This window comes from Vulpes lagopus, chromosome 19, assembly GCF_018345385.1.
Source record: "Vulpes lagopus strain Blue_001 chromosome 19, ASM1834538v1, whole genome shotgun sequence".
In the NCBI taxonomy this organism is placed as follows: Eukaryota; Metazoa; Chordata; class Mammalia; order Carnivora; family Canidae; genus Vulpes; species Vulpes lagopus.
This window is the reverse complement of record NC_054842.1, coordinates 6,697,365-6,721,904: the sequence shown is the minus strand read 5'-3', so window position 1 is coordinate 6,721,904 and position 24,540 is coordinate 6,697,365. Positions and strand designations below refer to the sequence as shown.

At 41.5% G+C, this 24,540-nt stretch overlaps 1 protein-coding gene across 4 annotated transcripts in view; it reads right to left on the bottom strand.

Annotated features, from left to right (window-relative positions):
* STAC (SH3 and cysteine rich domain) overlaps window positions 1-24,120 on the bottom strand; it is a 155,065-nt gene extending 130,945 nt beyond the window's left edge. For all 4 annotated transcript variants that reach the window (XM_041734387.1, XM_041734388.1, XM_041734389.1 and 1 more), the window contains exon 1: window positions 23,823-24,120. In XM_041734387.1, the coding sequence (XP_041590321.1) occupies window positions 23,823-23,933 (111 nt within the window). In that variant the 5' untranslated portion in view covers window positions 23,934-24,120. The remainder of the gene's footprint in view (window positions 1-23,822) is intronic.
* Between the last annotated feature and the right edge of the window lie 420 nt (window positions 24,121-24,540).

The window sequence follows — 24,540 nt, the reverse complement described above, 5'->3', positions numbered from 1 at the left end:
ACCTTAGGACCCCAGGATCATGACCTAAGCTGAAGGCAGATGCTCAACCACTGAGCCACTAAGGTGACCCATTAATTGCCATTTTTTAAAAGACATCCTATTGTTATATGATCGTAACTAACTTGGACTGATATCTTTACAAGGTTGAATCTTCTCCTCTAAAAAATGTCATGTCTTTCCATTGATTTAAATAATCTCATTTGTCTATGTTTGCACGTTCCTCATATTGGATTACATATTCCTCGTTAAAGATATTCCTGGGTAAGTCATAGTTGTTACTGCTGGTTCAAAGAAAATGAATGGATTTTTCCATTTTAATTTTGAGCTTGTAGCATACCAAATCACCTTATGAGTCGTAAGAGTTTCAATGGATTATTTTAAACAGATAGGCTTTCTTATTAACTGTTCAGTAATGGCAATTTTATCTATTCACTTCTAATATTTATTCTTGTTTATTTTTCCCATCCTGGAACTTCCAGAGCAATGCTGAGTAACACAGCCATGAGTGTGTCCCTTACTTAAAGGGACTCATAAGGTGATTGCTGTGGTTTTCTGGTAAATACTCTTCAACAAGTAAATAAATCCCAGTTTACTAGGGATCTTTTTGATAATTAGGAATTCCAGCTGATTCTGCACTAGTAGAGTCCAAGCGCTTTTCTCTTGTTTTCTATCAAAGAAGGGGACTACATATTTATTTGAACGCCGTCGCTTTTTTGGGGGGTATATTCTCCTTGGTTATGAGAGATACTTTTATTGCTCAGCATTTATTGAGGCTTTTCAATTTGAACATATAAATATAATTTTCTTCTTATTTAGCTTTCTATTCATTTTCTTTTTCATATTTTAACATTTTTTTTCTTATATATTTTTCTTTAATTATTTCACCTCCATTTCAGCTGCTTTTTCCCAGGCGCAATGACTGGTTGGCTTCCTGTTTCTACTTTCAATATGAGACTCCTCGTTTATAAATTACTCTTCCTTTGCTATATCTTTTGCGAGATTACATTATCTTTCTTTTTTTTTTTTTTAATTAACTTTTATTGGTGTTTAATTTACCAACATACAGAAAAACACCCAGTGCTCATCCCGTCAAGTGTCCACCTCAGATTCAGTCTTCATATTTGTTTATTCTACTTTTAAGACCTTGCATTGTTTTTTTTGAAATTTTATTTTTCCAAAAGTTTATTCCTATTCATTGATTTTTTAAAAAAAAATAAACACCCGTTCTTTTGATATGGTCACAATACATTTGAATCTCTCTGAAGATACCAATTGGAAAGCTTTCGCAGGTAGCCATAACCCCTGTGTTAGCTCTCAGTTCTCTGGGTTAGTGTACACTGGTCCTTCTCGTTCATGCTTGTTTTCTATTCATACTTATGGGTGAAGAACTAGCTTGATCATAAGTTAGCGGCAATGTGTCTTCTCAACTCCAAGCAGACCACTACCCTGAGTTTGTCTGCCTTGGGAATGCTGATGGCAGGCTTTGCTTTAGGATACATGGTGTGGGATCGAGACTCCCACAAATGCCAACATATGGAAGGTTCTACTTTGAGAACTGAAGGGTTTCACGTATTTTATTCCTGGATAGAGTTCCCTTTTATAATTTACTTGTAGTTATGATTTTTGATGTCTGGAACTATCTTGGGCTCTGCTGCATGGCCCCTGAGTCCATTCTGAGTGATCTCCTAGGCCAATGCTTTGGGTTGTATAGACAGAACTCCTGAGGCATTCACCTCGAGTGCAGCCTGTGCTTCTAGCTTTTTGCATCCCTGGGGAATGAGGAGGAATGATGGGGCCTCTGTAGTGGGCAGCCCTTCATGACTTACTTGAGGACCTGCTGAGACCACTCCTGCTCTTTGCATCTGCTGACACAATCTCTACGGCTCTGCTGGGAACATCTGTGTTCGTGTCTGTAACTACCAATGCCACAATCTGCTTTGGACAACAGTCTTCTCTTATCTGGTTTCTCCATTACCTCAATGCTATCTGCTTCAAATCTTCCACAACTTCCTCACAAATTCCAGCCTGCTGATGGTATCTTTTCAGGTTTTCTCACACTCTTATTGATGTCATCTTTTCACATATAGTTTCTGCTACACCAACAGGATGTTGTAAGGAAAGACAAATGCCTACACCTGGTCTGGTTTCTGAATGGAGTCTTTAATGATCTTTAAAGCAGGGCTGACCATTTGCCTGGAGAAGTTACCTTCTCGGCCTCAGATAGCTCACCTGTCATTTGGATTGAATATTAACCTACAAGAGAACTGTTTTAAGGATTACAAACAGGATTTAAAGAACCTAGTGAATAGCAGGCAATCAGTAAACAGAGACTCAGCAAATGGCACCTGCCATACTATTTGTGGTAAAGTGATTTCACTGTGCCTCACTGGAGGGGAATAGTAGACAGGCCACTAGTTGGGCTGTGAGACCACTGACATAGGACACATGGCCTGGAGTGCATCAGCTACATGTGGACTGTGAGGGCTGGTGGGGGAATTGGAGGGAAAAGCTTGGGTAAGTTAACCAACTGCTGTAAGCTTCTGGCTCCTCCTCTATAAGGTGGCATAAAAACAAGGTCTGTTTGGGATGGTTGTTGTGAGGATTAAATAAAACAAGGCACAGAGAATAATGGTTAAGTCGAGGCAGGTAGCTACATGCCAGCATTCCCCCTTCCTGCCCTCTCTTTCCTCTTCTTAGGCCCTCTTTCCCCCTCTGACCTCCTCTCCTTACTCTTCTTTTCTTTCATTCCCACTATTACGATTGTCATTGTTGTCGTTTTTAATTGAACCTGGATCTGGATCATATTTTCATCATATTATTCATTAAAAAACTGTATTACATGTTTACTTTGGTTTTGTAGAGAATAACATTTGAAAACAGATGTCAAAGCTTTCCCTACAAGCCATTACTGCTTTAAGAAAGTGGATGTGGAAAAAGTAAAACCAACAAACCAGCTAGCGAGCCAGGCAATCTGGGACTAAGAGCCAGAGCTGGATATGAATTTCAGAATAGGCCCAAAGCAGCCACATGCTTCCAGGCAAGCCAGTTCACTTTCCTGAGCCTGGGCACCTTGCAATTTCCTCATCTGTACAATGAGGACAAATGAAATGATATGCATCGATCACCCTGCCCAGCAAGTCCTAAGGAAACGTCTGTGCCCCTGCTCTTCCCACTCTTTCGCCCTGCCAAGCTCTGTCGCAGGGGCCTGTGTGTGGCCTGTATCCACACTTATGAGGGCTCTGCCTTTGGTTTCATTCGCTGCCACTGCTGTCTTAAAATTCTTCATAATATTTGGACAAGCAGCTCCTATTTTCACTATGCACTCGACCTCATAAATTATGTGGCTGGCTTTGCTCACTGGGATTCAACACACAGAAGAATCCATACTGCTGTCCTCCCAGCGGACAGAGGAAGCAGGTTCCCAGGTGCCTGGAAGCAGCAGCCCTGGAGTCCTACAGTCAGACTGTGGATCTGTGGTTGCCCCCTCTCTTCATTTCCATCTATGTCCCTAAAGCAGCCTGCGCAGAATTCCTTGGGTTCCCTGGAGCAGCCCTGACTCTAGCTCCAACCTGACACATTTGCTATCTTTTGTCTGGGTTCATAGGTATCTCTCTGCCAGACTGTGAAAGTGATGCACACCACTACCTTTTTGCTTATGACTTTTAAAGAAATGAGTATTTCTTGAGCATAAGAAAACCTCTAGCAGTATGCTGGGAAAGGCAGGCTCATGCTGTGCGCAGACTTGGATGTGAAATCCCTGCCAAGGAAATGCATAGCTAGGAGGTTCCCCTGCCTCCTTCATGAAACTTCAGTTGGCCATCTGCTCCTCTATTTCCAGAGGGGACAGAGACTGGTTTTCATAAGCTAATACGACACCAAAATGGATGGATAGAAATCTTCTTAGAGCCTTGATTTCCTCCTTGTTTCAAAATGGACACACAAGTTTGGAGGTTTCAGTAAGTTAATCTTGGTCCTATGAAGCTGACGTTTTTGCCTTCTTTATCCAAGTCCACAGCTGGGGAAGGGAGGTTGAGAGAGGCTGGGTCAACCCATCAGGGTCCTAGTGCTTCCCTCTTGCCAGTGAATTAATTTTGGCTTTCTGTGGGTTGATAGAGGCTTTGGCTGAAGCCCTTGTGTATATGCAGACCCTCTTGAGTCAAGAGAACACCTGTATATCATTACAGCCAAAGCGATATGTTCCGAGCACAGGTATACAAGCACACAGAGTACGCGGTTACTCCAATGGAACCAGTTCTCAAAGCGTCTCTGTACTCACATTGTTACCATCACCTGCACCATGTTTGAAGTAAAATCTCAGGCCTTATTCCAGACCTACTGGATCAGAAATTCTGGGGGTAAGGTCTAGAATCTGTGTTTTCACACTGCCCCCACCCCCCACCACCACAAGTGATTCTGGTGCACACTCATGTTTGCAACCAACCAGTCTCTGGCATTCTTTGGAGGTATTCATAAGGCTTCCTAACCCAATGTGAATGCCTAAATGGTTTATCCTGTGGCTTTGGGTTGTAGCGGTTGTAGAAATGGGAGAAGAATTCAACCTCTCTGGGCCTCAGTTTCCCCAAAGGGATTTTCTGTGATGATCGCAAATTTTTTTTCACATTATGTTTTTTATGCTCTAGGATTCAAAGTCATCCAGAAACACTCCCAACTAGTTATATAACACACGGAAAAATGGTCATTTGATAGATGAACAGCTATTACAACCTATTTACATATCTCTATTTATGTATGTATTTGCCTACCTATTGTCTATCTAAATCTGGAACATGGTAGCCCACATGTGGAGTCCGATGCCCTAAATTTGACACTTACCAGCTGCATATCATCTGTCAAATTTGGGAATCGCTTACTTCGCAGGGCAGGAGATGATGAATATACAGTGTCTAGTGCTGGGCCTGGAAATAGAAAACTCCCAAAGGGCAGTCACTATTACTTTGTTGTCTTACACGGATAGACCTAAGCATTAGCTCCACCTCTTTTAAAGCATATCAATCCCTCCTTTCCCTTATCCTTCTCCCCCACTTGAGTACGAGTGCTCTTACTTTGTGTGGGAACATGTGAGGCACAGAACTGACAATGGCTGGTCAAACCCACTAAACCAAGCACCATCCAGGCAGACTGATTAAGGCATTGATTCTAGATCAGACTTTCAGACTTTGGTTTGTCCACAACTTCAAAGTCAGTTGGAAGAACTTTTCTAAAATGTGTGTGAACTAACTTAGCAAAAATCTTTCCAAAGAATCTTGAGTTAGTCACCCCATATTGGCGAGTTTCTCAAGGGGTCTTTATCCTGAGGCTAAAGGATGCCCATATTAGGGGATAAGGCCACCAAGAGTGTCGGAGGAGCAGGGCAGCTGGGCCACCTGTCCTCTAGCCATGTCTGCACTTCAAGCTGGCCAACTGAAATTTCAACAAGTGTCATCCCTTTCCCTAAAATGCTGTTTCTTTCTGGGGCACAATATACAATGTTCCATCAGTGCTCATCCCCATCAAGATCTTTAACTCACTCTCCTGCTACAGGATGCATGTTGAGTGAGTGGGTGAGCAATCAGTTTCCATACCCAGCACCTCTTATATGCTTTCAGTGGGTGTCTATCACACTTTTTTCAAATGTAGCATTCTTTTTTTGACCAAAAATATTAGCAAATTCCTAATTATATGGAGCATGAAAGAGAGAAATGACTACTCTGGATAAAATAGTACAGGTAGAGACCTGAGCTGGCAGGTACCTTTGGCACCCTACCCAAGTCCTCTCTACTGGGCCTCTTGCACCCATCTCACAGCTGCTTTGATTTGCAGATGGCTCTTTCTTCTGAGAACTGGCCTCAGCTAATGGGAACTGTCTCCTCTGGGAGGTGATGCAAGTACCCACACCCACCCCTCCACCTCAGGCTGAAGAGTTGACTGATACAGAGTAAAACAGTCCTGTCATCTTGCCTTAAGGCAGGGACAACTCTGTGGTGCCCTCCATGCCCTGGAGCCCCACTGTGATCAAGGAAGACTTAACCTTAGACTATATTCTTGTTCAGCCCTGTCTCCTGTCCTCTCCTGCTTCCTCCCCTCCTTGTTAGTTTTTCCTGAGAGTGTGTGCCCTCAGTAAATTACATGCTTCTGGGGCACCTGGATGGTTCAGTCTATTAAGCATCTGACTCTTGATTTTGGCTCAGGTCATGATCTCAGGGTCATGAGATGGAGACCTGCACTGGGCTCTGAGCTTAAGATTCTCTCTCTCTCTCCCCATCTGCACCCCCCTCAAAAATAAATACAAGCAATAAATTACATGCTTCTGAACATCATGGACCCTCTGGAGACTCCAAACTGAGATGAAGGATAAGGAAATAATTAAAAAGAGAAGCTTTTTAAGAAACCTTTTAAGTAGCTTTTTAAGAAAGAGAAGCTACAGAAACCTTATGTACTGGAAGCAGGCTTCTTCTAAGTTGGCCCTATATGATTTGGCAAGTCTCGCCATTGGGGATGAAGTCAAAGCCATGCCTTTTAATGGGCCTCTGTCTGTCTCACAGCCACTGTCCAGAGCCCGAGAACCAGATACATGGCTTTAAGCTTCTAAAGAGATTTAACCAGGCTGCAGACAAACTTGTAACTGAAGGCCCAATTAAGAACCAGAAGGTGTCCTGCCATGAAGTTAGCATTTTGCTCTTGGCTCCTGATATATATTTAAAATATCTCCCATCTTTGACTCTATGATTTATTAGACAATTAGGTTTTGTTTTACATCCTTCTGTCTGCAAAGCTCATCCTATAGCAGTCTGTGAAAGGAACTTTGCCAAAGTAATTCTAACCATAAGAACAAATAAGTCACATAGGAAAGTGTATATTGCTTTCTCAGACAAGTTCAAAAGCCTATGAAATTCTAGAGCACTTGGGTTATCAGAATCAGATTGAAGTTATTCCTCTGGGAAAAAGATCATTCATGGTAAAAATCTGCACATTTCACAGTTTGAGGAGCTTCAGTGGGTTGAGTTATGATCTGACATGAAGCCTTCTGATTTTATATTGCGTTCTTCCTTGTATTCATCAGAAGAACCATAACTGCATGTTTACATTTTGTAAGCTTGATGTTTTTTTCCTTTTTTTTTGCTCTTTTTTTTGCCTTATATAACTTATTCATGGAATATTTATCTTGATGATGTCACTTATAGGTTATATATCCAAGTAGAAGAGATACAGTCTAACATAGCAGTTAGAAAAAAATCTATTCCAAAGAAATTGACAATAATGAAACCTCATATTTAGGAATTTATATTCTCAAATGTTTTAACTGGAAGATCAGGTCCACTGAGGATGATCACCACCAAACTGACCAACATATGAAGCATCCAGTAAAAATGTGTTAACGAAATCAATGGATACTAGTTTGCCCTTTAAACAAGAATTAAGAAATAACTATCAGGAACTCAGCAACTGACTTAGAGAAAATGCATCCAAGAACTGGGATATGTAAGCAAAGCCTGATGAACTTCCAGATCAATCAGTAAGTAAAAATCAAACAAACAAACAAAAAAACCCCCTAAAAACCAAAAATCATTTTTTTAAAAAGGTTTTATTTATTTATTCATGAGACACACAGACAGAAGCAGAGACATAGGCAAAGGGAGAAGCAGGCTCCCTGTGGGGAGCCCAATGTGGGACTGGATCCCTGGACCAGGGATCACACTCTGAGCTGAAGGCAGGAGCTCAACCTCCGAGCCACCCAGGCATCCCAAACCAAAAATCCTTTATCTACTTCCCTGGTATTCCACTAGGTTCAGTTTCCATTCTGTTTTAAGGAAAATGAAATTCCAATGAGTTTGATGATTTATCTTCCAATACAAAAGCAAATTAGAAGCAAGTTAAAAGCCTCAAAGTAGTCTGCAGAGAGAAATGATCTTTGTGAAGGAAGAGTTAGAAAAATGTTAGATTAAAAAAAAAATGTTAGATTCAGATACAAGATCCAGGAGAGCACATCAATGTGGAGTCATTGGTAGGATGAAAAAAAAACTGCTTCTATATGCATAAAGTTCAATAACTGGTGTTCAAAATGGTAATCCTGAGTAATTAGGAAAAGTAAATTACAAAAGCAATATAATTGCTTTGAAGTTTACCAAGCATTTGCAGCTCTGTTATATGTGAATGAAATTCCATGTGGCATATTCTGCTTTTGAAAGCAGGGAAATGTGAACCAGATTACAGTAAGATTTGCAAGCAAAATTCTCAACTGGGAAATGCCTGGCATATTAGAGGACATGTCCTCTGTTATCAGGAAGGCTTGACTCTCTGGGATGACTCCTTTCCTGAGTATCCTTGCCTGATAAGGTTTCTTGGTGCTACTTTGAGATGAAAAGAACACATTTCCCACAAAATTCGAAATTCCAAGAAAATGCTTCTGGAACAAAAAGTGGTAACTAACTTTGCAGAGTAGTAATAATGTTATCAGAAAATCAGTCCTAGCATTTTTCAATCATAAATTTAATTTAGAAGACTGCATTTGTATCATGTGATTTTTTTAAAAGATTTTATTCATTTATTCATGAGAGAGAGAGAGAGAGAGAGAGAGAGAGAGAGAGAGAGAATGGCAGAGACACAGGCAGAGGGAGAAGCAGGCTCCATGCAGGGAGCCCGACGTGGGACTCCAGGATCATGCCCTGGGCCGAAGGCAGGTGCTGAACCGCTGAGCCACCTGGCAATCCCCTTATCATGTGATTTTTTATTGTTATTTTTCTAAGGAACTTCATCCCAAATTTCTTAATAAAAGTCAGTAGGAAAATATTGTTCAATGAGATCCAATTTATAATTGGGTTTTGTACATATATCTAAGGCACATGAACCCCACATGAAGAAACTTTGGTTTAATATCTTCTAAAAAGATGATGTAGTTAAAGAAATCAATTTGAAAATCTCATTAAGCTTATTAACCTTCAGGGTGGAGACTTCCATTGTGCTTTCAGAGTGAGATTAATGGGAGAAGGGAGGAAACAGACTTCTGAAACTATTTCAGAGATAGTAACTATTATTTACCAGAGAGATTCCTTGATTGAGGAAATTATTTGAATCCAAGGTCTTTCTCCTTGTCCCTTACCTAGCTTATAGTTCTATGGAGAGATGGTCTATGCTTATGGAAGCCAAAAATCAAAGTATTTATTTGTTGGATGACTCTGGCCCTTGTGGTGATCCTCTTGTCATATGACAAGATATGAATGTAGATCATGGTGACTGGCAACCAAGCCTCATAACTAGTGGTCTTCTGATAACCTCCATGGCCCAAGCAACACATCAGAGAGGAACTTTGGTGAAGCAGTGAAGTTCACAATCTTGATTTTTGATGACTTTGTACCTCCTTCCATCCTACATCTTCTTTTCTTCACTGCTAGCATCAGCTCTATGATTTTTTGCCTTTTTTTTTTTTTAGATTTTATTTATTTATTCATGAGAGACACAAAGAGGCAGAGACATAGGCAAAGGGAGAAGCAGGCTCCCTGAGGGGGGACCCCAGGACCCTGAGATCATGACCTGAGGCAAAGGCAGACACTCAACCACTGAGCCAGCCAGGCGTCCCTCTTGCCTTCTTGTCCCACCCTTTGGGATGTTCCCTCTGTGTTTCTGGCTTTGATCTTGGAATTGCTGCTCAATTACTCTGGCCATTCACTCTGACAGTGGAGTCTCTGGCCAGATAAGGGTTCTCCTGGTTGGACCCAGCCTCTACCCCTGTGCAAGTTCTGTGAAGACAGCTCTCTGTGGAAGAACCAGACACTTTCCCTTGTCTTTGAAAAATCCTCTTATGCTTGCTTTTTCCTCTTCCTTTCCATTTCCCCTCTGCATTTTCTTTTTTTTTTTTTTTTTTAAAGATTTATTTATTTATTTATTTATTCAGAGAGAGCGAGAGAGAGGCAGAGACACAGGCAGAGGGAGAAGAAGCAGGCTCCATGCAGGAAGCCCGATGCGGGACTCGATCCCGTGTCTCCAGGATCACACCCCAGGCTGCAGGCAGCGCTAAACCACTGAGCCACCGGGGCTGCCCCCCTTTGCATTTTCTTAAGACTGGATTGCCCACCTCCCTGGTTTAGGTTCTCTTCATGTCAATTCATCTTTCACTTCACTGCTGCAAGGTTAATGGATCCTCTTGTCTTCACTATTCAAATCTAATACCCTCTGCCCAGCTTTTAAGATGTTCATCTGACCTCAATAACTTCCCTGTATGCAGAGTAAGTCAAGCCAATCATATCATCTCTATCTTTGAAAGGTCATCCATGAGATTAAAATTCATGCCCTATGTTTCTGAAGTTTACTGTGACTGCTACCCACTCACACCTGCATAGGGCTTCATAGATCATGAAAGGTTGTGCTTCTCCCTTTAGCTTTTTTAGGAAGCATCCTGGTTCTTCTTTGTCCCTCACACCTTTCTCCCTCACACCTACAAATAGTACATTCATAGCAAATCTCATTGGTTCTTCTTTCAAAATATATCCTGAAACTTATGACTTAACTATTCCACTAACTAGTACCTGGCCTAAAACAGCATTCCCCCTAACCTGGTTACCACAGCTTTCTAACTGGCCTCCTTACCTCCATTGTTGCTATGCTATAGTCCCATTATAGATAGTAACCACAGAAATCCTTGTAAAATATGAACCACATACTAGTCAGATCCACTTCCTCCTGGGCTTTCTCAAGAGGTGTTCTCTCAAACTGAGGGCAAAATCCAGATTCCTCAGCATGGCCATCAAAGGTCCATGCTGGTGCTGTCTATAAGAATGTTCTATGATGATAAAAATGTTCCATAATCTATGGTGTCTAATGTAGTTACCACAAGCTACAGGTATTATAAGAATTTGAAATGTGGATAGTGTGACTAAAGAATTGAATTTTTAATTTTAAGAAATTTTAATTAAGTAGCCACACATGGTTAATGGCTACCATATTGGACAGTACAATTCTAGTCCTTGGATTCTTTAGAGGCCTAGCTTTCTCGACACAGGAACAAGCACCCAAGATATCTTGTTGCTCCTCAAAAATGCAAACTTGTTCGCAACTCAGGGCTTTGCCCAGATCTCTCCCCTACTCTCCTCTTAACTTTGATCTTGAAATGACAGCTTTTACCCTTGCTCCATTCCAGTCTCTGACTCAAGTCACATTTTCATAGAATCCTTCATTGATCACAAAAGTAAAATAGCTCCTCATGCTCCCTGATTCCACACTATACTCTTCTTTGTAGCTTTATCACTGCCTGAAATCATATGCACTTTTTTCAACTTGTTTGTTACCTGTCTTCTCTATACTTTCGCCAGAAGCGTGGGTATGGAGTAGGTGAGACACTGGCTTTAGGCAGTGCTAAGGTTTCTCTAGGTGGTTCTGAACAAAGGGATAGATGGGCAAGGGAGTTCAGGGTGTTTGTAAGGGAGTGATTACAATCATGATAAAAAGGAAACTGAGAACCTAAAGTGGGTGGGGGACACAGGAAAGGTGGTGAGCTCCCCAGTTTATGTATTTTATACATGGGCGGGGTTGAAATAGTTTTGGAGTAGAGGTATCAGAAGGAATTAGATGAAAGCTGCCAGCTAGTGGTCACAGAATGGAGAGCCTGCAAGGGAGATTCTGGAGATGATATGACCACTACATATACAAAGTCCTGGGAATGACCACGGAAGTGGGTGGTGATGTGCAAGAAAATGGAAGACAAGACCTTAGGAGGAGAAAAACTTAAAGTCTAAGAAGTGGGGTATTTGGAAGAGTCACCTGCAGTGTATGAACATCACCAACAATCAGGGCAGGAGTGAAGTTGGAATGAGCGAGAGAGGGCCTGGCGCTGCCATCATGGGGCACAGAGGGACTCGCTGGGGTTGGCAGCTGACTGTGGATGGTAGTAATGGGAGGAGGAGTCTGACCACATGGATTTTAAAGCTGTGAGTTTCAGAGGAGGAGAGACAAGAGTCTGGAAGCAGTAGTGAGGGTGCCTCCCCAACTACCTGGCCCATGGAGGGAGAAAAGAGCCACTGTCTGGGATTTTGCTGAAGAGTGAGCTGTAGAGGGTAGACCTGAGGATGCTGACCCTGGGGAGGGTGGATGGCACACTGCTGGATCAGCAGATGTGCATACTTGTGTGGAGGGCGCTGTGAGAGGACAGGGCTGTACAATCTTATGCTTCTGGTGACCAATATCACTTGGTAAGAGGGGTTGTTGGGATTCTTTTCCAAGTTCTCCACGTTACCCTGTTTTGAGAAAACTGAGTGTTGGAGATGGAGGGAGGGGATGTGGAGGCCCTGCTAGAGGCACATGGACCTCTATTTTTTTTTTTTTTTTTACTACTTTTCCTCATGTTGGTTTGGAAGGCAAAGAACAGTGGCTTTCCTGGGAACCCAAGACGTTCTGGATCCCTCCTCTTGCCTCTTTCCCTTGTGTCTGACCTCAGTCCTCTATGCTGTGGTCACAGCTGCTGTCAGATCTGAGGAACACATGTTGACTGGAACATCAGCTATGGGGCCATTACCAAAAGGCAGCATGGACAAGCTGCATTTTCAGATCAATGAAGTACCCTCTGGGGGCCGACAGATATCTTATCATTTGTCTACCTGCTGCCAAGCAACCTCTCTGCTCAGACCCCCTGGGGGTCATCGAGGATGACTCTTGGTTTTCTGGCTCGGTTGACTTCATGGATGATGCTCCCCCATGGATGAGAACACACAAAGAACTGGGCGGGCATTTGAGTTGAGAATGATGAGTTTGGCTGAGAGTAGGCTGAATTTAAAAATGTACGGAAGGCATCAAGAAAGGCTGTCCAAAATGCAGCTGGATCTATCAGTCTAGAGCTCAGATTTGTGTTGGATTCAGATTTGGAAGTTACCTGCTGGCAGGTGGAATTAAAATACGTAACATGTCCCAGTGGAGATGCAGAGAATGAGAAAGACTTAAGGCTGACAATAGGATGCAGGAGAAAATCAACATTTGAGTGACCACTGGAGGAGGAAGTGAGAGCCCAAAGGACCAGAGAGGAACTGTTCCAGCAGCAAGAAGGGAATCAATGGAGTGAGAGGCTTAAGGAGGGAGCACTGGTGTTTAACTCTCCTGATTCCAACCCAGACCTAAGGGGCCAATGCTACATAAATACAGAGAAGTGCAAAACATGGTGTGCACAGCAGAGAGTGCATAGGAACCCCACTAGAGAAGTGAGAATGAGAAGAGACTGAAGAAAGGTCCAGGGCTGTTTTACAGTAATTCATCCAGAGATGTTAGTAAGATTTTAAGGGAAATGAATAATTTTACGGAAAAATGCAAATTAACAAACTTTGAATCATGCCAATTTGTAAAAAGAAAAGGAAAAGAATAATAAAATAAAATAAATGTTTTCAAAATTTATTTTAAAATAGGTGTAAGACTAGATTTTATTGCCAGTTTTTTTTTCAAACATTAAAAAAGGGGATCTGGATTCTACAAATTCTTCCACAGGAAAAACAAAAACAAAACAAACAAAAGCACCCATGGAAATCTTCCCAAATTGTTTTTTAAAAGTTGGCATAACCTAAAAAATCAAATCTGACCAAGAACACAACGTAACAGTTATAGAATAATCTCCCTTATGTATATAAATGTAAAAATAATAAAGTATTGGCAATCAAATGCTAGTGGTTTATTAAAAGAAAATCATCATGGCCAAGTAGGACCTTTTCCAGGAATGTAAGAAAAGTTTAATATTAGGCTATCTATAAATATAATCCATCACATAAGGAGGCCAAAGGACAAAAAAAAAAAAAAAAAAAATCACATGATTACCTTAGTACTTGCCAAAAAGTCATTTGAAGCAATTCCACATCCATTCCTGATGGAAATTCTTAGTAAGCTAAGAACATTACCCATCTTAATACAAGAAAGGCTGTCTCCATTTAATTGTGAACATGAGTGGGAAGTCCGGAATTTGTATAGGAGATCTTAAGGAATGATTTAGTTGGAAGTGGATTTGTCTTGAGGTTAAATTTGCAAAGCACCACCTTATGTTTCTCAGGCTGAAATGTATAAATTTGCAGTGGGTTGATAAACAAGAGAGTTAAGGCCACCTCTTAGCACCAACACTGTACAATAAACACTTATAGAGAATGTACACTTAGCAGGAAAACATTGTTGGCATTTAAAGTAAGCTAGTTTGTCGCTCAATACCTCCACTAATATTTACCATACTTCGGGAGTTTTAATGCAATAAGCCCCTCTCCCAAACCTACTCTACTCCCGGACCTCCAAAAATGAGAATTATATTTAGAGAGGGGAAATTATTATTGCAGGTATTATGATGATCTAATAATAATAGCTAATGTTTACTTATTATGTGCCAGGCACTGTGTTAAGCACCTAGCGTACACTAATTAATTTAACCCTATGACAATGCTGCAGAAGGGTGTTATTATGCTCACTTTACTGAAAGCATAGTGGAGCTCAAAAAAGTGAATGACAGGGAAGCTTAGTAAGTGGCATCCCAAAGAACACCGTTGGATTTGAACACAGCTATTTCTGATTCCAGAGCCCATGCTCTGAACTGCTTAGCAGCACTATTTCTTTATTGATGAATAAGAAACAGAATCTAGAAGATCTTAGATTATAAAATTAATACAAAGCCAATTTCCTATATGTCAGCTCTCACCACTTAGAAAATATAAAAGAGATGGTTCTTTTTTTTTTAAGATTTCATTTATTTATTCATGAGAAACACACAGAGAGAGGCAGAGAGAGAAGCAGGCTCCATGCAGGGAGCCTGATGCAGGACTTGATCCTGGGACTCCAGGATCACGCCATGAGCCAAAGGCAGATGCTCAACCACTGAGCCACCCAGGCATCCCTAAAAGTGATGGTTCTTAAGTGTAACCTAGAGTATAAAATGCCCCGACAATAGCTACCAGAAAATTGGGCAAAAAGTATTTGAAGAAAACTCCCAAGTGTTTATAAGTGTCATGAAAGGCATGTCAATGCCTAACTTATCCATGACTATGCTCCTGGATAAGAAATCCCATTACTAGTAAAGATTTCACTGAAATGATCTTAGAAGTTTCATGCAGTTACTTTCAAAATATTATTTTTATAATTGATAGAAAAACAAAAAGGTGTGCAGCTAAATAAATAAAACTCCCAGGAGGGTAACTGTATTACCACTTATCTACTATAAAGCTACAATGATTAAAACATTATACTAGTAATGCCAAAGCACTGTATAGCAATACATGCAAAATCATTAGAATATAACAGATGACTCTAAAGGAGAACCTAGTACATATTAGCATTTATTGCATAATTGATGTAACATTTCAAATCATTGAAAAAAGAATGAATTATTCAAGAAATAGTTTTAGAATACTTAGTAATCAATGGGAAAAAATTAGAGTTCTCCCATACCACATAACACCAAAAATTCAAGATGGATTAAGGTGATAAAAGTAACAAGTATATATTAAGGATCTAGAGAAACAAACAAGTTAATATTTATCTGCTTCCAGGATGGGGAAGACCTTTCTAAATATAAGTGGAAAAAAAGAAGCCAAAGCTAAATAAATCTGAGACATTTAACAACATAACAAAAGAAATCTTCTATATTGAAAATGTCATAAAATCAAAAGCAAATTTCAGTCTGGGAAAAGGTTAGCAACATGTATGAAAGATCATGGTTTTAATATTTATAAAGAAGTTTTAAAAAAATCAATAGGAAATGGACGAATGTTCTATTAAAATAGACAAGGACATGAACAGATAATATGCAAAAGAAAAAGACAAATATATATTTTTTAAAACATAAAAATTAATACATAATTATAATTATGTATAAAAACATAAAAATTAATACATAAATATAATTAAAACATGTATCTTTGTCCTTCAAATGTTCTGATTTGAAAGACTATGATACTACAAGTTAATAACCAAAAAACTCAAGCAGCCTAGTTAAAAAAAAATGAGCAAAAGCCTTGAATGGACATCTCTCCAAAGAAGATATACAATGGCCAATAAGCACATGAAATGATGCTCAACTAATCATTAGGGAAATATAAAATAAACACCATGATAAGATACCATTTAACATCCATTAAGATAAAAAAAAAAAAACCCAGAAAACAACAAGTGTTGGAGAGGATGTAGAGAAACTAGAACCCTTGTGTATTTTTTTATTATTATTTTTTAGAACCCTTGTGTATTGCTGCTGTGTGTCTAAAATGGTGCAGCCAGTGGGGAAAGCAATATGATGATTCCTCAAAAAAGTTAAAGAATTACCATATAAAATAGCAATCATGCTTTGTCATATACCTGAAAGAAATGAAAGCAGAGACTTGAACAGATACTTCCATACCCAAATTCATAATAGTACTGTTCACGATAGCCAAAAGGTGGAAGCAACCCAAATGTCCATTGATGGATAAATGGATTTAAAAAATGTCATATATCCATATAACGGAATATTATTTAGCCTTAGAAAAGAAGGGAATTCTGAAAAATACCAAAACATGAATGAACCCTGAAAATTTGTTAAGTGAAATAAGCCAATTACCAATATTATGTGATTCCTTCGATATGAGGTACCTAGAATAGTCAAATTCATAGTATCAGAAAATAGATGGAGGGTTGTCAGGGGCTGGGGGCAAAAGGAGATGGAGAATAACTGTTTAGTGGTTATAGAGTTTCAGTTTGGGAAGATGAAAAAGTTCTAGAGATGGATGGTGGTGATGACTGCACAACAATGAAAATGTATTTGTCATAGAACTGTACACTTAAAAAATAGTAAAAATGGTAAATAGTACATTATGTATATTTTACTATAAACTAAAAAAAAAATTAGGGAGATTGGATTTTGATGTTTAAATAGAGTGGAGACTTGAAAAAGAAAGAATGAACTAGAAACAAATTTCTCACCAATTCGGGGTGATGATAAAGAAATCTTAGCATAGCCATAAAGTAGAAAATATACACATACATATATACATATTTCTTGTGAATTCATAATCACAAATCTGCCTTCACACAGATTTGAAGCTTAAACTTCTACTTCAATTTGGTCTGAAACCCCCAAACTGAAAAAGTAATATAAAATTAGGTTCTCAGCTAATTCCCTGGGATACTTGCAGAAGCAAACACTCTTGAGTGGTATAATTTATCAGAAGAGCAAAGGTGGCAGTGTAGTACAATCCTGAATCTTGACCCCTACCTCACACCCTACCAAAGAAGCAATTCCAAGTGGATTATAAACCTATGTGTGAAAGGCAAAACAATAACATTTTTAGGAAATAATATAGGAGAATATCTTCATGTCTTTGGGGTAAGCAAAGATTTCATAAACAGAACACAGAATTCCCTGACAACCACAATATAACCATTAATGGGAGTATGAATTGGTATAGTTACTTTGGAAAGCTGACAATATCTATACACATGCCCTACAACCCACCAATGTTGCTCCTAGGTATATGTCCAACAGATGTGCCACAAAGGATATGTATAAGAATGATCACAGCAGTACCACTTACAGCAGCCCAAACCAAGAAACAATTCAAATGTCCATCATCCATAGAGTAGTAAACAATGAACTATTCACACAGTGGAACACTAGACAGCAATGAAAATGAGAACTGCTATATGCAGTGGCGCAGATGAATCTTATACTGCTATATGAAAGAAGGCAGGCATGAAAGGGTATACACTATATGATTCCATTTATATAAAGTTCAAATAACTGAGATTAATTTATGTTGTTAGAAGTCAGGATATTGTTTACCTTTGGGAAGGCAGAGATAGAAGTGAGTCTGAAGGAGTTTCTGGGGTGCTGGTAATATTCTATTTCTTGATTTTTACATTGGTCACAGATATTTTATAATGCATGCACTTTTTGGTATGATGTCATATTTCAATAAAAAGTTTACTAAGAAATAAAAAGCTAGGGTATAGTCTTTCTTGAGGGCACTGTGTCAATGAGAATAAAAGCCCTTAGAAATATTTTTATCTAGACCCAAAGCAATTCCTCTTCCCATGAAATTAGTCAGAAATATCATCAAATGTTTATGTATCAGGATGTAAATTTTAGTATATTTAGGCATGTGAAAGGTAAGAAAGAACCTAAATATACACTCAAAAGGGACTGCTAGAATAGATGTGGTATAGCAATAAAGTAGAATATGATACCATTTTGAATATTCATGTTATTGATTATCTACTAATATAAGGAAACTTTATGTATAACATCAGGTGGAAAAAATCTACAGCATGCATTTATATATACACTATCCAATTTTGTTTTGAATGTATGTATAAAGAAAATGTAAATGAAAGAAAGGCAGCAAGAAACATAATCATCCTTCCCTCCATGTTGTGTGACGAAGAAATTCTTCTTCATATGTTTCTGTTTTCCAGGTTTCTACATTGAATACATATTATTTTTATGATTATGAAAACTGCTTAATAAGGGCATAGCTACCCTTGTAAATCCAGCGGCATCTGAGGAATGCTTAAGATTATTTGGTAACATGGAGATCAACAGCCAGTCACTATTGGTAGGGCCATTTCTTTGGACTGAATGATAAATGGGAAAGGGAAAGATGAGAGTAATTACGAATAATTCCTTCAAGTACTGTTGTTGGAAAGAAGAGGATCTTGGCAGTCTACAATTCTTACTCAATTCTTATTCTCTACTTAACTGTTTTGACAGTCTATACTCTTATAGTCTAAATCAGTGTTTCTCAAACTTGTCTGCACAATGAAATCACGAAGGAAGCTCTAAAACAACACTGATGCTTGGGACCCTCATTCAGAGATTTCCATTTAGTAGTCTAACCAAGGGACTGGACTCCCCAAAGGATCTGGATTCAAAGCCAAGGTTCCATTTTCTTTCATCTTCTCCCCTGCATAGAAGTTAAATTCCTTATCAAATAAGAGCTTCACATATATGTACAAGATATGCTGAGCATGAAGTTGACACTGAATAAACAGTTGCTGATTGGTGGACACAACACCTCTCTGGGGGATGCAGAGCACATCCACAAGGTTAAGAGATTTTTTACTCCCTAGCCTAGACGGTGGTCGATTGAGAGAGAACCACCCAGGAATGAGGAGGCCCCATGGTCCTTGGCTCCTATGTGCCACTGGGTGGCTTATATCACTCTTTCAAAATTGAGGCCACAGGCTGGTGAGTCTATGGCTTATCATTCTGCAAAACAGGTAAGGTGAAAACTCGTTGCAGTCAATAGAATAGCAAAGTCCAAAGGGAGGAAAACTCAGTTATACTATTGGAATATCAGTTTTGGTTACTGAAATGATTCCAGTGATGACATGCGGGGTTGGCTAGTGATAAAGTCATCTAATGTGAAACAGGAAGAGAAAGTAAATAATGTTACATGCTTACGAATGATTACAACATATTAAGTCACAGGCCTTACAAAAAAACATGTCAGCTGGGTATTAGCATCCCCATTTTAAAGATTAGGAAGCCGAGGCTGACAGAAGCTAGCCAACTAGCCCAGAATCAGAGGGCAACTGATAAGATCTCAACTCTCATCAATTTGACCTTGAAACCTATAATCTCTCCACAACATCAAAATGTGACCTTGTGTCATGGAAGTGATGTCAAAGGGCATCCACACTAAACCTTCATATTAGACCCTAGTACGAGTTCTATGCTGTCAGTAAGTCAGTAGGAGAAAAGATATTCATTGACATAAGGGATGCTGAAACATGACATTTTTCTTAGTATTCAATAGTCTCTGTCAGCACTTAAAAAACAAATGAGGTTGTGGTCTTTCTGGAATAGTTAGTGGAAAGATAGATGGATGAAGTTCAACAGTGGCTTTCTCATTCTTTGAGTTCAACTGATTTTATGAAAAAGAAAACCACATAAACTACATTACTACTTCTGTTTACAGGAACATGCCCTGAGGAAATTGTAGTGTGGTATCCAATGTCCAAGAGAGTGTTCTTAAACAGAAGTACTGCCACTAACAATCTGTGTGATTTTAGACAAGTTATTGCCTCTCTCTTGGCTTTGATTTCCTCAAGAGAGAAAAGAGAAGACATTTAAGTGAACTTTGAGGGCTATAGATACTTTATCGATCTGATACAAGCTATGGATCCCTTCCCCAGATGTTGCACATCTGCATGTAAAAGCTATGGATCCCTTCCCCAGATGTTGCACATCTGCATGTAACTGCACAATTTTGAATGCCCATTCTGGTTGTTCGTGGATCTTCCAAAGATGGTTCATGGACCCCCAGAGAATATACTGACCCTTGACTGAAAACACCTGGAGTACATATGTGATAATGGAACTGCAGTCATGCTTATCAAAAAAAGCCCTTATCTTTTAGAGATGCAACCTGAAATATTTATGGAAGAAATCATTTGATGTCTGGAATTTGCTTTAAAATGATCCAGTGTATTTGAGGAGGGATGGTGGTGGTAGTGGGGGTAACAGATGAAACAAGATCACCCTTGAATTGATCATTGGTGAAACCAGGTGTTTAGTTCCATGACTGTTCTCTATACTGTTTTCTCTACTTTTGTGTATGTTGAAATTCTCCATACTAAAATAAATTTACATAATAGAAATCAGCCATAATTTAAAAAATACTCTGAGTAAAGTAGATGGTCTCTACTGTTTCCAACTCTAATAATCTATGATGTAGCATTCTAAAAAATCTGCAAAGGAAATGGACTTCTGGAAACATGTTATGGGCTCAGGGCAAGGAACCATCCTCCTTCTCTCCTAATGGACTCTCTGGACGAAAGGGTTTATTGTAGCTCACTTTTTCAGATATTTCTGTGATGTAGGCTTAATTCTCTCCATAAATATATTTTTGGAGGAAGAGTAGCAAAATCAAACACAAAGAATCTACACAAATATTGGTCTTTCGTCATTTCACATGTGGCTCAATTTGTTTTCAAAGATTTCTTAAGAAAAGACCAAAATACTGCTGTAAATGACTTTGAGTGACCTGTGAAATACTTGGTTGGGATGTTAGGGGAACCAGAAGAGAGTGAAACAGCACACAAACATGACAGATAAAGGGCTGGGCACCCAAGCTCTGCTGCCCAGGGCTCTGTCCTAGCTGAACAAACTAGCTATGTGATCTTGGGCAAGTCACCAACCTTTCTGAGCTTCTATTTCCTTATTCATAAAATCAAAGACACAGGCAATTGCCCTCGTAGGGTTACTGTGAAGAATCAAGTCATACCTGACATATAGCAAGCACACTTTCAGTAGATGGTGACCAGAGTTCCTTCAACTATGTAAATATAAAAATAGATCTTACAAAAAAGATGTATGATATAGATCAAAATGTTATCAGTAGTTGACTCTGGATTGTGAGCCAATGGATCATTTTCCCCCTTTATTTTTGCCTGGGCTTTTTCAAATTTCCACAAAGAGTATTACCCTTATAATCAGAGAATAAAAGTCTTTTAGAAGGTAATTTTAAGTCTTTCTTGACGAAGTGCCCAGAGAGGCCTAACCCATGTGGTATTTTCACAACCAGACCATGTCAGAGGAGTGAAGTGGAATACACTAATGCCTTGTGCACTTATGCACTTGTGCACTTTCTTTACTATGGTCTCATCTTAAGGATGGAAGATCCCTATTAAGCAGTGAGCTTCAGATCTGGCATTCCTGGTGTGGAATAAATAGAGCCTTCTTCTTTTCCTGTTTCATGCCCTCCTGCCCCCCTACTACATAGTCCTCCATACCAGCAGCTGGGCCTTTTTGAGACGCTTGGAGCCCTTTGAGAATATCACCAATGCTATGCCATAAAAATTCACATCCAGGCACACTATTTTGCATTCAATTTCCTGGGCTTCATGGCCCACCCCTCACCCTCCAGCCCACCTCCACTGATTAAGAATACCTAAGCCATGGCAGATTTCTGAACACACACTTTAGGCATGTAGACCACTTTGAGAAAAATTGGCATGTACAAATTTGAAACCATAGTCAGATAAATCAGTGGATAATTATGGGTATTACATATGTAGTTTTTCCTCTGCCAAAGAATTTGCATCAGGATATCTATAAATAGCAAACCCATATAGTGTGTTTAAATCATGCCTCTGTATTTGCAAATGCTAAGCCCTTTCCAGAACACACCTACTGCAGAGCAACAAGCCCAATTCAAAAAGTTTAGTACCAGTTTCACTCACTAGTTTTGCTACTTTCATTTACAGTCCACTAGATCATCTCTGAAATGGTCACTAACTCATACCCCTTAGGTGGCTGGTGGTCAATGATAGACAATGATGAGATGACCAGAAACTTCTAGTTGGAGGAGAGGTGGTATGAGTGTGCAGGTTATGAGACAGCTTTGGAGTGGATTATCTGTGGTAGGGTGGATCCCCTTTATCTCGGGAAGGAGAAGACTCCTAACTCTGGGAAACGAACAAGGGGTGGTAGAAAGGGAGGTGGGTGGGGGGTGGGGGTGACTGGGTGACGGGCACTGAGGGGGGCACTTGATGGGATGAGCACTGGGTGTTATGCTATATGTTGGCAAATTGAACTCCAACAAAACACACACACACACACACACACACACACACAAAAGGGAAGGAGAAGGGTAAACACTGATTGAGTCCTTACACTGCACTGGGTCATTTCACGTATTCTTCACAGAATTCTGGAAGGAGAGGCTTTTGCCCCCATTTCCAACTGAGTTTTAGAAAAGTTAACATACATGCCCCAGATCAGACACTTATCAGGAAAAAAAAAAAAAAGAAAAGGTAAAATAAAGACAAGACAAAGCTCTTTTTGATGGTTAACTTCCATAGGCTGGGATGTGTACAGTGCCCATCATCACTTAAACTAAGAGCCACTTAGCTGTGATTTTGATCCTTGCTGCTTTGGCGATGGCTTCTAAGGATGGATGTAAACGGATAGAGGGATGGGGCTTTTCTTTCCTCCATCTCACCTGCCCTCCAAACTGGCATCCCCCTCCTGTCCCCTCCCATACAGGAACTGCTGGCATTCCAAAGATGCCTGGGGAATTCACAGGGATCTCTGTATAAAGAGCCAGGGGCCCTGCACTTAAAAAAATCCATAAAACCACCAACTCCATCTCATGATTTTCACCCCAGGCTAAGAGGCCATTCAGCATGTCATTGCGAGCAGCCACAATTGACTCGACCTTCTTCCAAGATTTCCAAACATGTGCCTGGAACCCATAAGAGCTTTAGAGGAAGTGGAACGGTGGCAGGAGAAGTGCTGCGAGGCTGGCTTTGTGTATGCGTGCTAGTGTAACTCAGAAAAGCAAGGGTAAGTTCTCCAAGTGTTAACTTCCACGAGAGGAACCTCAACTTTCTCACCAATGCGCGAAAGCGGCTCTTCCCTTTGCTTAGCTCTTCTGAAGTCAGGGGTGAGCCCTTTAATAAAGCAGAGTCCCGGGGACCTCTGTGATACAGACATCGCTTTGCTGGCCACAAGTGGCTGGCTTTTCTGGGGGTGTTTCCATCGCTACCACACTTCATCCTCCAGAAGCCGCTTGGCACCTACACGTGCCCTGGGCACCCGCGGGTTGCAGGCTCAGGACCAGCCGCCGGCCGCCCCGGGAGCAGCGCCTGAGCCCGGGGTGCGCACTAGCCAGCGCGTGCCCGCGGGGAGAAGCCGGCGCAGCCTCGGGTCTGCGTGGGCAGCAGGCTGGGGCCACGCTACGCGGTCCGGCAGCGTTACCGACATTCAGGGTTCAGGGGAGCCCGGGTCCAACCCGGAGCACGTCTCTCCCGCCTGCGCCGGCGCCCGTGCTGGGGGGACAGGAAGGTGAGGGGAGAAGGGCAGGAGGAAAGTGAGCTCCCGGGGCTTGGGGCCGTGTGCGCAGTACCTTGGATTCCTGGCTGCCGGTGGATGCCGGAGAGGGCGGCTGCTCGGCGCCCGGCGCCTCCTTGGGCAGCCCGTCCACGCCGTCCTCGCGGGCGCCGCTCGGGGGGATCATCGTGGCGGAGCGGGAACGGTGTTGGGCTCCGGGAGGAACCGCGACGCTGGCCTCCCCGCCGCTCGGGCGAGCTCAGCCGCAGGTCCCAGGGGCTCCCATCCTTTCCCCGCCGCCGCGCGCCCTCCCCCGGCCTCGCCCGCCGCCCTCGCCGGCCAGAGCGCGGGCGGGACTGGCAGGCGGCCGCGGACCGGCGCTCGGGAGCGCTCGGGGGCCGCGGGGGAGGCGGGCGGGGGGCGGGGGGCGGGGCGGGGCGGGGCTGCGCGGCCGCCGCCGGGAGGGCGGGGGAGGGCGGGGGCGGGCGGGGGGCGCGGGGTCCCGCCCTGGGGTCCTGCGCCGCCGCCGCCCGCTCGCAGCCTCCGCCCCGGCCGGGGGGTTCCCAGGAGGGGCAGTGGAAGGAAGAGAAAACCCCGGCGGGGCTCAGCCAGGAGGGACCACCTGCAGCACCTCCTCGCTGCTCCCCCTAAGGAACAGCGACTCCAAGGGAGACAGTGACTTAGCTAAGCTATTTATAGGGCTCGGTGACGGAGAGCAGGGAGAGCTGGGGTTCCCCTGCTTGGAAGCGCTCCGCGCTCCCCCGTTCAGCTGTGGACTAAAGCAGAGGCAAGAT